The 14,340-nt window shown below is 47.6% G+C and overlaps 1 protein-coding gene across 13 annotated transcripts in view; it reads right to left on the bottom strand.

Moving 5' to 3' along the window:
* Nucleotides 1-14,340, bottom strand: part of pnpla6 (patatin-like phospholipase domain containing 6) — a 170,928-nt gene that overhangs the window by 77,658 nt on the left and 78,930 nt on the right. For all 13 annotated transcript variants that reach the window (XM_059639836.1, XM_059639834.1, XM_059639833.1 and 10 more), the window contains 3 exons: nucleotides 13,802-13,879; nucleotides 4,895-5,100; nucleotides 1,417-1,548 (listed from right to left, as the gene is read on the bottom strand). In XM_059639836.1, coding sequence (XP_059495819.1) covers nucleotides 1,417-1,548; nucleotides 4,895-5,100; nucleotides 13,802-13,879 — 416 coding nt within the window. The remainder of the gene's footprint in view (nucleotides 1-1,416; nucleotides 1,549-4,894; nucleotides 5,101-13,801; nucleotides 13,880-14,340) is intronic.

Below are 14,340 nucleotides of genomic sequence, written 5' to 3'. Positions count from 1 at the left end.
TTAAGTGGGAACAATCTATTGCACTCCTGAATGCCTCAATGAAATGCCCCACGCTCGGGGAAAGACACGTGCCATTTACTTTATCTGTACCCCCCCCCCGCAATATTTTTATAAACCTCTATAAAGGTCACCCTCAACCTCCTACGCTCCAGTGAAAGAAGTCCCAGCCTCTCCATCCTTTCCTTATAACTCAAACCCTTTGTCCCTATATCATCCTGGTTAATCTTTTCTGAACTCTCTCCAATATAATAATATCCCTCCTATAACAGGGTGGCCAGACCTGGAATCAGTATTCCAGAAGACACCCCACCAATGTCCCATACTACCTCAACATGATGTGCCATCTCCTATACTCAAAAGTCTGAGCAATGAAGGCAAGTGCACTGCACATCTTCTTAATCACCCGTCTATATTTCAATTTTAATTAGTCTTAATTTCCTTCACAATCTGTACTCTGCATTCAGAAGCTATATGCCCTGCTAGATTTAGTTGGAGATAAGGGTGTAGGATTGTAGCAACGATGCCCTCATTCTCTAATCAGGTTATGCTGTGTTCTAAGAGCACTGCACTGCTCACTTATCCGGAGCGGAACAGTTCACAGATGGAGTTGTTGATGCAAATAGCATTGATGCATCCAAGCCCACAAAGGAGCAGGGAACGGAGGAATAGGGTTAGATGAAATGATTGGAGGACGATCATGATGTTCAGCTTTGATAGAGGTTTTCAAAATCATGAGTGGGCTGAACGCAGTATATTCTAATCGGTAGAAACTGTCCAACTCGTAAAAGGAGCAAAAACGAGACAAATTGAAAATTATGTACAGAAGCAGCAAGGACAATGTGAGAAAGAAACGTTTTCACACAGTGCGTAATTAGGGCATGGAATGACTGACTGGCATGTGGAGGAGGAAGGCTGAACAGAGTCATTTGAGGCAGCATTGGATGATTATTTAGACAGAAATATGGTGTAAAGATATGTGGACAAGGCAAAAGGCTGGCACTCGGTAATGGCGCTGGGTTGAAAAGCCAGTGCAGACACAAATCAACTGAATGGCCTCCATCTGCGTTATAATAATTCTGGAATTGTGTGTCGTGGACCAAAAATATTGGCATAAGTAGCTGGGCTGAACGGCCAGTGTTGTGCAATAAATTGCACAACCAGTTGTTGCTATTAAACAGTATCTAACAGGGCCATGTATTATATAGATTAAAATGGTTAACTGCTTTCTTGTGACCAGCATGGGCACAATGGGCTGAAGGGCTTTTTCCTGGGTGGTAGGTCTCTATGAAGCTAAAGATCAAGTGCCATTAGTTAAATTGACAACAAAATTGAGCCCTTCAGCAGCTCACCGATGAAATTTACCTTCAAAATTATGCTAGAAGAAGCTTGAGACTGTGCACGTCAGCATTGGCTTACCTATAGAGGGCACGGCCTGCTTCTACTGCCATCCAGTCGATTGCAAAGTCCATTTGCCGTACAAATGGTGACATTCTGACAGCCACATTATGTGCAGCACTGAGCACCACGTTAGGCTGTTCGCGCATTATTCTGCAAAATGAATACAAGGTTTAACAAAAACATTAAACTTTGTAGCACTCGCTGCCAACACCACTCGGTATCCACTGCGGTCAGCCTCATTTCTCGACATTGGACACACGTGACTTCTATACTGAGTGCAAAGTGAGAAGCAGATGTGCAGGCAGTCACTTCAACAACTGCAGATCACCACAATGACCCATTCACCCAATAAACTCCTCAATGATGGACATCACTGTAATTTAGGAACATGACCCTTTGCAGCAGAACAGTATATCAGCCTGAACTAAAGAATGGAGTTTATTTATTCATGGGATGATGGCATTGCTGGGTAGGCCCATCCCCAATTGCCAAGTGGGAAGCTGAAGAGTCAACTGGCTGTAGGTCTGGAGTTACATGTAGGCCAGACCAGGTAAGGCAGCTTCCTTACCCAAGGAACTTTAGTGAACCAGATGGGTTTTTCCTGACAATCAACAATTGTTTCATGATCGTCATTAGACTCTTAATTCCAGATTTTCATAGAGTTCAAATTTAGCCATCTGCCAAGGTGGAATTCGAACCTAGGTCCATAGGATATTACCTGGGTCTCTGGGTTTACCATCTAGCGATAATACCACTCAGTCATTCTCTTCCCTGTGTGAAATGGACCATCAGGGGAGGCAAAGAGGTGTGAAAAACAGATTAATAGAAAGCATTAAGAGACTAATCAGGTGGGTGGTAAAGGCAGTGGTGGGATTGAGAATTGAGATGGGAATATGGGTGAAACCACAACCAAATGAATAGACATTTTGGCAACAACAGGTAAGGAGGGGAAAGGAGGAGTTGGAAGATGACAAGGTTAGAGGGATGAAAACATTAACATGGACTGGGAAGCCTTGGAGATCAACAAGGTTTTGGTGATGGATAAATCAGAGCGCACCCAAGAGGGCCTTCTTCTGCACATAACCTCAGTGGCCTGAAATGCAACTCATCTCTCTGATTTAAAATGCTGACAACATTACTCTCATTATAAACCTGAGGGTGAATTATAACAGTTATTCCCACACTGTTTCCACTTTCATTTTAAAGGCCCAGTCTTTGCCAGAGTGGAGGTTTGGGGTGGGAGACTTGTGGTGAGTGGAGGGTAGGGGAGACAGGGGGTGGAGAACAACAGGAAGATAATGCAAAGACAGCATTTCTCCAAACAGAAACCTGCCAATTTGTGGATAACAAAATGTGAGGCTGGATGAACACAGCAGGCCAAGCAGCATCTCAGGAGCACAAAAGCTGACGTTGCGGGCCTAGACCCTTCATCAGAGAGCCTCTCTGATGAAGGGTCTAGGCCCGCAACGTCAGCTTTTGTGCTCCTGAGATGCTGCTTGGCCTGCTGTGTTCATCCAGCCTCACATTTTGTTATCTTGGAATTCTCCAGCATCTGCAGTTCCCATTATCCCTGCCAATTTGTGGCTATCTTTTGCACCAGCAGTTGGGTCTCAGAGTTGTTCATTAGGCTAAGTCCATCAACCTAAATGCTTAAAGGGGCCTTGCAGCTGTCAGATGTCAGTTCTAGTTCCTCTGCAAGTATTGCTTCCTTAGAGCTCAATATCCCATGACCATATCTCCCAACCCCAGCTGCAGCTTTGTGATGCAGAGTTTGGGAGACACTGAATTATGATTTAGAGTCATACAGCAGGGAAACAGACCCTTCGGTCCAACTTTTCCACGCCGACCAAATTTCAACAGCTACACCAAAATTATCAATCTCGTCACGCACAGAGAGAACTTCAGGTGATTGGACAGACAATAACATTTTCAGTTGTTCTCCCTTAGCCTGCTGAATATGAACATAGGGTGAGGAGGAGCAAATCATTGAGCCTGCTTGGTCATTCGATAAGGTCATGGCTGATCTGATCTGATCACTCCACATTCCCACCTCTCCCTGAAAAACTTTCACCCCTTTGCTTATCAAAGTATCAAGTCCTACTTGTCCTGAAAGAGATTTTAAACTTTTCAATAAAATAAAAGACAATAGTTATGCAGAGGTTGGGAAATACTTCTACTTAAATCCTATTCAGTAAAAGGAACAGGTCAGTTTAGCAACTGCTCCCATCAGTAGCAACAATACAGCAGTAAGGAGGCTGCTTATTGATGCTGCACATGTGCATTAGTGTATATAAGATTAGAGCTCATCATTCATTCTACATACATAGAAGGGAAAATGCAACCACACACCCCTGCTTTTAAAGAAAGAGGTTCAGGGACAGAGGTATAAACGTGGCACTAATGTACTGGTCGCATTTAAACTGATGGGCTAGGAATGCCTCACACTGAAGGATAATTGGGAGGTCATCTGCATATTGTACATTAAGGAGCCGCATGTATGATGGGAGGAAACTACTTCACAAGCTGTGAAACATCTCTGGCAGAGTCACAAGGACCAGCTATTGCAATCAGCTGCATTGAAGGGTTAGTCAAGCATCTCTGTCTGCAGCAGGGACTGGGGAGACCGGTGGTGGGACGGTAATGCCGCTAGGCTAATACGTCCTCCACATCAACTTGGGGGATTGAGCTCAAATTTCACTGTGTCATCTGATCTGGCGGAATTAAAATGCATTGAGAAAATTATAAACCTAGTGGTGAAAATGAAACCATTGTTGACTGACACAAAAGCTCTCCTGGATCATGAATGCCCTTTTGGAAAGATATCCTTACTTGGTCTGGTCAACATGTGACTTTAGACCCACAATGTGGATGACTTTTAAATACCTTCTAAAACAGCTTATCGGCAATTACGGAATGGGAGTTCGAGGCCTTTATTTAAAACACTTGAGGTTTCCATATTCAGTTCAGCCAGCCTCGAGGCAGGCATTATCTCAGAATCAATCCCTGAGGCTGCAACACCCACAACAAGGCTGTCCAGCTGACAACACACACTTCCTTCAACTTGCACCAAAGCTAAGTGCACAACAGCACATGGTGAAGAAGGGTTGGCATGGTGGCTCAGTGGGCTGGCACTGCTGCTTCAAAGAGCCAGGGACCCAGGGTCGATTCTACACTTGGGAGATTGGCTGTGTGGAGTTTGCACATTTGCTCCATGTCAGCTCCAGTCCCACAGTCCAAAGATGTGCAGGCTGAGTGGATCGGCAATGCTAAATTGCCCAGTGTCCAAGGATGTGCAGGGCTAGGTGGTTTAGCCATGGGAAATGCAGGGGGAGATGTGGTTGGGATGATCTTCAGAGGGTTAAAGTGGACTTGATAGGCTGAATGGTATGGTGCCATACTGTAGGGGTTCTATGATTATTAAGGAAGTTTTGCATTCGCACAAACTCTGCACAAAGCTCAGCACACAAAACAGAGATAAATACCTGCCAATACTCACTCATAGAAATCCGATTTGGAGATCTTAAGGAAGATGCAGTCACGATTTGCTTTGACAGTGAAGATCAGTGGCTCACCAGTCAGGACAGCAAGCTGGCCCACCATTTCTCCAGGGTGAGTCACAAATAGGCACACATCGTCCTCCTTGTCAATCATTCGCTGGTAAACATGCAGGTAGCCCGACAGCACAAAATGTAAACTGACATCCTGCAATCAGGAGAGATGACAACACATTCCATCTTGCTGCCAGCATAGGCATTATCATACAGTACAGTCGGGCACTCTGCAGGTTTCCTTTTACAGTCAACAGAATGACAGCTATTGCGCTGACAAACTCCTGCACTTTTATGCACAATTATATTCCAATTATGCACAAGCGGTCAACAATTCAGGAGTCTTGACCTCTCAGGGAAAGCAGCAGCAGCCAAATTCGATGCGCTATGGTTGTTTCTGCAGCAGAGGGGAGGGGTAAAGTTTCTGCCAGGGCAATAGTTATAGGGGATAATGGGAACTGCAGATGCTGGAGAATCCGAGATAAAGTGTAGAGCTGGATGAATACAACAGGCCAAGCAACATCTTAGGAGCACAAAAGCTGACGTTTCGGGTCTAGACCATTCATCAGAAAAGGGGGAGGGGAGAGGGTTCTGAAATAAATAGGGAGAGTGGGGGAGGCGGACCGAGAATGGATAGAGAAGATAGGTGGAGAGTATGGGTGGGGAGGTAGGGAGGGGATAGGTCAGTCCGGGGAGGACAAACAGGTCAAGGGGCGGGATGAGGTTAGTAGGTAGGAGATGGAGGTGCGGACTGAGGTGGGGTGGGGGGTAGGTGAGAAGAAGAACAGGTTAGGCAAGTGGGGACGAGCTGGGCTGGTTTTGGGATGCAGTGAAGCGGGGGGAAAGAGGGGAGATTTTGAAGCTGGTGAAATCCACATGGGAACCCTGCAGCCCGAGGGTATCAAAGTGGAATATGAGTTGCTGTTCCTGTAACCTACGGGTGGCATCATTGTGGCCCTGCAGGAGGCCCAGGATGGACATGTTGTCTAAGGAATGGGAGGGGGAATTGAAATGGTTAGTGACTGGGAGGTGCAATTGTTTGTTGCGAACTGAGCGGAGGTGTTCTGCAAAGTGGTCCCCAAGCCTCCGCTTGGTTTCCCCAATCTAAAGGAAGCCACACCGAGTACAGCGGATGCAGTATACCACATTGGCAGATGTGCAGGTGATCATCTACTTGATGTGGAAAGTCATCTTGGGGCCTGGAATGGGGTGAGGGAGGAGGTGTAGCACTTCCTGAGGTTTGCAGGGGAATGTGCTGGGTGTGGTGGGGTTGGAAGGGACTGTGGAGCGGACAAGGGAGTCACGGAGAGAGTGGTCTCTCCGGAAGGCAGACAAGGGTGGGGTTGGAAAAATGTCTTTAGTTGTGGGGTCGGATTGTAGATGGCGGAAGTGTCGGAGAATGATGTGTTGTATCCGGAGGTTGGTGGGGTGGTATGTGATGACTAGGGGGATTCTCTTTTGGCGGTTATTGCGGGGGCGGGTGTGAGGGATGAGTTGTGGGAAATACGGGAGACCTGGTTGAGGGCGTTCTCGACCACTGCTAGGAGAAAGTTGTGGTCCTTGAAGAATGAGGACATCTGGGATGTATGGGCGTGGAATGCCTCATCCTGGGAACAGACGCGGCAGAGGCAAAGGAATTGAGAATAGGGGATGGAATTTTTGCAGGAAGGTGGGTGGGAAGAGGTGTATTACAGGTAGCTGTGGGAGTTAGTGGACATCAGTTTCTAGCTGGTTGCCTGAGATGGAGACAGAGATCCAGGAAGGTGAGGGATGTGTTTGAGATGGTCCAGGTAAACTTAACGTTGTGGTGGCAGGTGTTGGTGAAGTAGCTGAACTGTTCAAGCTCCTCTTGGGAGCATGATGCGGCGCCGAAACAGTCATCAATGTACCGGAGGAAGAGGTGGGGTTTAGGGCCAGTGTAGGTGCGGAAGAGGGACTGTTCCACATAACCTACAAAGAGGCAGGCATAGCTCGGGCCCACGCGGGTACCTCATGTCTGTAGGAAGTAGGAGAAGCTGTTGAGGGTGAGGACGAGTTTGGCTAGGTGGATGAGGGTGTCGTGGAGGGGGACTGGTCGGGCCTGTGGGACAGGAAGAAGCAGAGGGCCTTAAGGTCATCTGCATGGGAAATGCAAGTGTATAGGGACTGGGCATCCATGGTGAAAATGAGGTGTTGGGGACCGGGGAATTGGAAGTTCTGGAGGAGGTGGAGGGCGTGAGTGGTGTCACGGACGTAGGTAGGGAGTTCCTGGACCAAGGGGGAGAAAATGGAGTCCAGATAGGTGGAGATGAGTTCGGAGGGGCAGGAGCAGGCGGAGACAATAGGTTGACCAGGGCAGGTGGGTTTGTGGATTTTGGGAAGGAGGTAGAAGCGGGCAGTGCGGGGTTGGGGAACAATGAGGTTGGAGGCTATGGGTGGGAGGTCACCTGAGGTGATGAGGTCATGGATGGTTTGGTGCTCGGGGGTGGGGGACATGATCAAGGGGGCGGTAGGTGGTGATGTTGGAAAGTTGGCGTCTGGGCTCAGCGATGTAAAGGTCAGTGCGCCATACTACAACTGCGCCTTCCTTGTCTGCTCGTTTGATGGCGAGGTTGGGATTGGAGCCGAGGGAGCGGAGGGCTCTGCGGGGGAGAGGTTGGAGTGGGTGAGAGGGGTGGAGAGGTTGAGGCGGTTGATGTCTCGACGGCAGTTGGAGATGAAGAGGTCGCGGGAGGGTAGAAGGCCTGGGGGTGGTGTCCAGGAGGACGACTTGGATTGGAGGTGGGTGAAGGGGTCAGTGGAGGGAGGGTTAGGCTCACTGCTGGAAGCTGCCTCATTGTTCCCCAAACCCGCACCACCCGCTTCTATCTCATTCCCAAAATCCACAAACCCGCCTGCCCTGGTTGACCTACTGTCTCTGCCTGCTCCTGCCCCACCGAACTCATCTCCACCAATCTGGACTCCATTTTCTCCCCCTTGGTCCAGGAACTCCCCACCTACGTCCGTGACACCACACACGCCCTCCACTGCCTCCAGAACTTACAATTCCCCGGTCCCCAACACCTCATTTTCACCATGGGCTCCAGTCCCTGTACACTTGCATTCCCCATGCAGATGGCCTAAAGGCCCTCTGTTTCTTCCTCTCCCCCAGGTCTGACCAGTCCCCCTCCACCGACACCCTCATCCGCCTCGTCGAACTTGTCCTCACCCTCAACAACTTTTCTTGCGCTTCCTCCCAACTCCTACAGACAAAGGGGGTGGCCATGGGTACCCACATGGGCCCAAGCTATGCCTGCCTCTTTGTAGGTTACGTGGAACAGTCCCTCTTTTGCACCTACACAGGCCCCAAACCCCACCTCTTCCTCCGTTACATTGATGACTGTTGCGGCGCCGCATCACGCTCCCAAGAGGAGCTCGAACAGTTCATCCACTTCACTAACACCTTCCACCCCAACCTTAAGTTCACCTGGACCATCTCCAACACATCCCTCACCTTCCTGGACCTTTCTGTCTCCATCTCAGGCAACCACCTACAAATCGATGTCAATTTCAAGCCCACCGCCTCCACAGCTACCTGTAATACACCTCCTTCCTCCCAACTTCCTGTAAAAATTCCATTCCCTATTCCCAATTCCTTTAACTCCGCTGCATCTGCTCCCAGAATTAGACATTCCATTCCAGTGATTTCACCAGCTTCAAAATCTCCCCTCTCCCCACTGCATCCCAAGACCAGCCCAGCTCGTCCCCGCCTCCTTAATCTGTTCTTCCTCTCAACTATCCCCTCCTTCTACCTCAAGCCACACCTCCAATTCCTACCTACAAACCTCATCCAGCCCCCTTGACCTGTCCGTCCTCCCCGGACTGACCTATCCCCTCCCTACCTCACCACCCATACTCTCCTCTCCACCTATCTTCTCCTCTATCCATCTTCGGTCCCCCTCCCCCACTCTCCCTATTTATTTCAGAATCCTCTCCCCATCCCGCTTTTCTGATGAAGGGTCGAGGCCCAAAACGTCAGCTTTTGTGCTCCTAAGATGCTGCTTGGCCTGCTGTGTTCATCCAGCTTCACACTTTGTTCTCTCAATAGTTATAGGAGACTTAGTTCTCAGGGGAATAGACAGGCATTTCTGTGGCCACAAATGAGGCTCCAGGATGTTATGTTGCCTCCCTGGTGCTAAGGTCAAGGATGTCTCGGAGTGGATACAGGGCATTCTGGAGAGGGAGGGTGAAGAGCCTGTGGTTGTAGTACACATCGGTGCAAACAATAAGGCAAGAAAAGGGATGAGGTCTTAAAAGCAGAATACAGGGAGCTAGGAAGAAAGTTAAGAAATCGGACCTCAAAAGTAGTGATCTTAAGATTACTACTGGGGCCACGTGCTAGTCAGAGGAGAAACGACAGGATATACCAGATGAATACGTGGCTGAAAAGATGGTGCCGGGGGAGGGTTTCAGATTCCTGGGGCATTGGGTCTGGTTCTGAGGAAGGTGGGTGGGACCTATACAAATTGGATGGGTTACACCTGGGCAGGACAGGGGCTGTTGTCCTGGGGTGGGGGGGGGGGGGGGGGGGGGTGTTGTTTGCTAGAACGGTTGGGAAGGGTTTAAATTAACATGCCGGGGGGATGGGAATCTATCTAAGGAGTCAGAGGAGGAGGGAGCAAGGGCTAAAACTAAAATTAGAAAAGGGAATAAGAAAAGTGACATAGGGAAACCAAGACAAGATTCATAAAGGGCTATCGAGAAAAATAAGGAGGGGACAAACACTCTTAAAAGGACAAGCTTAAAGGCTTTGTGCCTTAATGCACACAGCATGGGCATCAAGTGGATAAACTAATCATGCAAATAGATACAATATAATCAGGATTAGGGAGACATGGCTGCAGGGTGAACAGGGATAGGAACTGTATGTCCCAGGGTATTCAGTATTTAGGAAGCACAGGCAAAAAGGAAAAAGGTGGTGGGGCAGCATTTTTGGTTAAAGCAGAAATTAACACATTAGTGAGAAAGAATATTAGCTCTGACAATGTGGCGTCTGAATGGGTCGAGTTGAGAAATACCATAGGGCAAAAAAAAATCAGTGGATGTCATATACAGATCCTCAAACTGCAGTGGTGATGTTGGGAATGGTATTAAACAGGAAATTAGAGATACAAATGATAAGGGAATATCGGTGATCGTGGGTGGATTTTCATCTGTACATAGGTTGGGCAAATCAAATTAGCCACAACGCTGTAGAGGAGGAATTCTTGCAATGTATACGGGATGGTTTCCTTGAATATATGCAGGAACTGACTAGAGAACAAGCCATCCTTGATCAGGTGCTGTGTAATGAGAAGGGAATCATTGCCAATCGAGCTGTACGAGACCCCTTGGGGATGAGCGACCAGAGCATGATAGAATTTTTTAAAAAATCAAGATGGAGAGTGGGGTAGTTGATTCGGAGACTAGGTTGCTGAACCGTAATGAAGCAAACTATGAAGATGAGGGGTGATTTGGCCTTGATAGATTGGTGAGAGCTACATAAAGGGATGACAGTGGATAGGAATGGCAAACTTTCAAGGAACACATGGAGGAACTGCAACAAGTGTTCATTCCTGCCTGGCACAAAAGCAAAATGGGTAAGAGGGCTGAGATCATGGCTTACCAAGGAAATTAGAGGTTTCCAAGGAAGAAGTTTACAGATTGGCCAAGAAAATTAATATATCTGAGGAATGGGAGCAGTTTAGAATTCAGAAAAGAAGGACCAAGAGAGCTTGAATAAGATGGGAAAAATACAGTATGAAAGTGAATTTGCAGGGAACATAAAGATTGACACACAGAGTTTCCAACGGTAAGTGAAGAAAGAGAGATTGGTGAAGACAAATGTAAGTTCTGTTCAGACAGAAACGGAGGAATGAATAATAGGGGACAAAGAAATAGCCAAGGAACTGAATATGTTGTCCGATTTGGTCTTCACAAAAGAGGACACAAATCAGATACCAGAAATGTTGGAGAACACAGGATTTAGTGAAGAATGAATTGAGGGAGATAAATATTAGTAGAGAAATGGTGCTGGGAAAATTGATGGGATTGAAGGTAGATAAATCCCCAGGGCCTGATAACCTACATCCAAGAGTACTTAAGGAAGTGGCTTGAGAAATACTGGATGCATTGGTGGTCATCCGTAGCCTCTAGAACAGTCCTTGCAGATTGCAGGGTAGCTGATGTCACTCCAATATTCAAAAAGTGAGGTAGAGAGGAAACAGGGAATTATAGACCAGTGAGGCTAAAATCAGTAGTGGGGAAAATTCTCAAATCAGTTATCAAGGACTTTATAGCAGAGCACTTAGAAAGCAGCAGCAGGATCAGACAAAGTCAGGATGGATTTATGAAGGGGAAATCATGCTTGACAAATCTGCCGGAATTCGATGAGGATGTAACTAGTAGAGCTGACAACGCAGAGCCAGTTAACAAAGTGTGGAGCGTGCAGCATCTCAGGAGCACAAAAGCTGACGTTTCGGGCCTCAACCCTTCATCAGAGAGGGGGACGGGGAGAGGGAACTGGAATAAATAGGGAGAGAGGGGGAGGCGGACCGAAGATGGAGAGAAAACAAGATAGGTAGAGAGGAGAGTACAGGTGGGGAGGTAGGGAGGGGATAGGCCAGTCCAGGGAAGATGGACAGGTTAAGGAGGCGGGATGAGGTGGTAGGTAGGAAATGGAGGTGCGGCTTGAGGTGGGAGGAAGGGATAGGTGAGAGGAAGAAGAGGTTAGGGAAGCAGAGACAGGCTGGGCTGGTTTTGGGATGCAGTGGGGGGAGGGGATGAGCTGGGCTGGTTGTGTGATGCAGTGGGGGGAGGGGAAGAACTGGGTGGGTTTTGGGATGCAGTGGGAGAAAGGGAGAGTTTGAAGCTTGTGAAGTCCACATTGATACCATTGGGCTGCAGGGTTCCCAAGTGGAATATGAGTTGCTGTTCCTGCAACCTTCGGGTGGCATCATTGTGGCACTGCAGGAGGCCCATGATGGACATGTCATCCAAAGAATGGGAGGGGGTGTTGAAATGGTTCGTGACTGGGAGGTGCAGTTGTTTGCTGCGAACCGAGCGGAGGTGTCCTGCAAAGCGGTCCCCAAGCCTCAGCTTGGTTTCCCCAATGTAGAGGGAGCCACACTGGGTGCAATGACCTTCCATATCAAGCAGATGTTCACCTGCACATCTGCCAATGTGGTATGTTGTATCCATCGCACCTGGATAAATGTATAGTTATTCACTTAAGCTGCAAAAACAAGACAACAGATTACTACCCAAATGGCTATAAATTAGGACAAGGGAGTGTGCAGCAGGACCTGGGTGTCCTTGTGCACCAGTCACTGAAAGTAAGCATGCAGGTGCAGCAGGCAGTAAAGAAGGCAAAGGGTATGTTGCGAGAGGTTTCCAGTACAGGAGCAGGGTTGTCTTGTTGCAGTTATACAGGGCCTTGGTGAGGCCACATGTAGAATATTGTGTGCAGTTTTGGTCTCCCTTTGTGAGGAAGGATACTCTTGTTCTCTTGGGAGTACAATGAAGGTTAACCAGGCTGATTCTGAGGAAGGGTCACCGGATCCAAAACATTAAGTCTGCTTTTTCCTTTACGGATGCTGCCAGCCCTGCTGGGCATTTCCAGCAACTTTGTTTTTGTTCCTGATTCTGGGGATAGCAGGAGTGACGTATGCGGAGAGACAGACTAGGTTGGGATTGTTTTTGCTAGAGTTCAGATGAATGAGGGAAAATCTCAGAGACTTATAAAATTCTAACAGGACTGGACAGGGTAGATGCAGGGAGGATATTCCCGATGGTGGGTGTTTCCAGAACCAGGGGTCACAGTATGAGGGTTCAGAACAGACGATTTAGGACAGAGATGAAGAGACATTTCTTCACCCAAGGAGTGGTGAACCTGTGGAATTCATTACCACAGGAAGTAGTTGATGCCAAAACATTGAATGTATTCAAGAGGAAGCTAGATTTAGCATTTGGGGCAAATGGGATCAAAGATTATGGGGAGAAAGCAGAATTAAGCTATTGAGTTGGATGATCAGCCACGATTGAGAAGAATGGTGGAGCAGGCTCGAAGGGCTGAATGGCCTTCTTGTGCTCCTATCTTCTGTGTTTCTACACCACTGGACTAGCACATCAAATGGCCAGGTTAATGTTCTGTGGGCATGCACTCAGATGCCACCAAGGCAGCTAGTGAAAGTTAAATCCAAATAATAAAATGAGGATCTGAAAGATAGTCTCAGTAATTGTGACCATGATAACTCCTATCAATTGTTGTATAAAAGCCTGACTTCTTCACTAAGGTCCTTTAAAGGACGGAAATCTGCAGTTCTTATCTGGTCTGACCCAAATGTGACTCCAATTTACAATTAACTGTCCTCTGAAAAGCACTTACTTCAAGAGCAATTGAGGATCGGCAACAAGTACAGACTTTGCAGCAACACCCACATCCCACAGAACAATTCGGGGTGGGGGGGGGTTCAAATCCCATCTCAGATACATGGCTGCATTACTGGTGGAATGCTGCAGAAGTGCTTCTTTTCAAACAACACATTATACTCAGGCCGCACATGCACTCTTAAGTAAAAGAACCCTGAGCACATTTTCAATAAAAAGTAGGGACTATCTCCCAAACTAGTTACCCTCAAAGAAAAAAAACGTGTCTTGCTGTTGATGTGGGATCTTGCTATGCACAAGTTGGCTGTTATGTTTACTACATCACAACAGAGAGTAAATTATAAAAATATTTCACTGGGAAAAAAGTTCTTCTGTGATGCTCCATAGCCGTGAATGCTGTTCACCCAAATCTCTGCCAATGGAATCACTGACTCAGCAACGTAGATGCTCCGGCTTGCAACTGTACCTACCTGGTCTCCCTGACGGGCCAGTACACTTCCAGGCTTGGCATAGTGCAAGGTGACGCGGTTGTTAAGAAGAGATGGGTCCTAGGGAAAATGGACAAAAAAAATCATTAAACGCAAAGGTTTAAACCGAGGTCAGCGTTAGAGAAAATCAGAAGTCACACGGCACTAGGTTATAGTCCAACGGGTTTATTTGGAATCTTATAAGCTTTCAGAGCACAGCCCCTTTTGTCAGGCACAGTATGATTCCAAATAAAGCTTTTGGGCTATAACCTGGTGTTGTGTGACCTCTGACTTTGTCCGTCCCAGTCCAACACCGGCACCTCCACATCATGGCTAACATCAGAGAGGATCTAGCTGCGTGTTCACTACAGCTTCAGGTTACTGTGAAGGACTCCTTTCCTCTCCCCTCATCTGAGGCGTGACGATGCTCAGGTTAAATCACCATCAGTTATCTTTCTCTAATGAGACAACAGTCCTATGATTCAATAGGGCTATGGTGGTTTTACACAGGGCAGCAATTGCACAGGACGAGTAGCAGGGTT

The sequence above is a fragment of the Stegostoma tigrinum genome, chromosome 35 (assembly GCF_030684315.1).
Source record: "Stegostoma tigrinum isolate sSteTig4 chromosome 35, sSteTig4.hap1, whole genome shotgun sequence".
NCBI classification, from domain to species: domain Eukaryota; kingdom Metazoa; phylum Chordata; class Chondrichthyes; order Orectolobiformes; family Stegostomatidae; genus Stegostoma; species Stegostoma tigrinum.
Note: the sequence above shows the minus strand (reverse complement) of the source record. Positions and strands in the feature narration are given on the sequence as shown.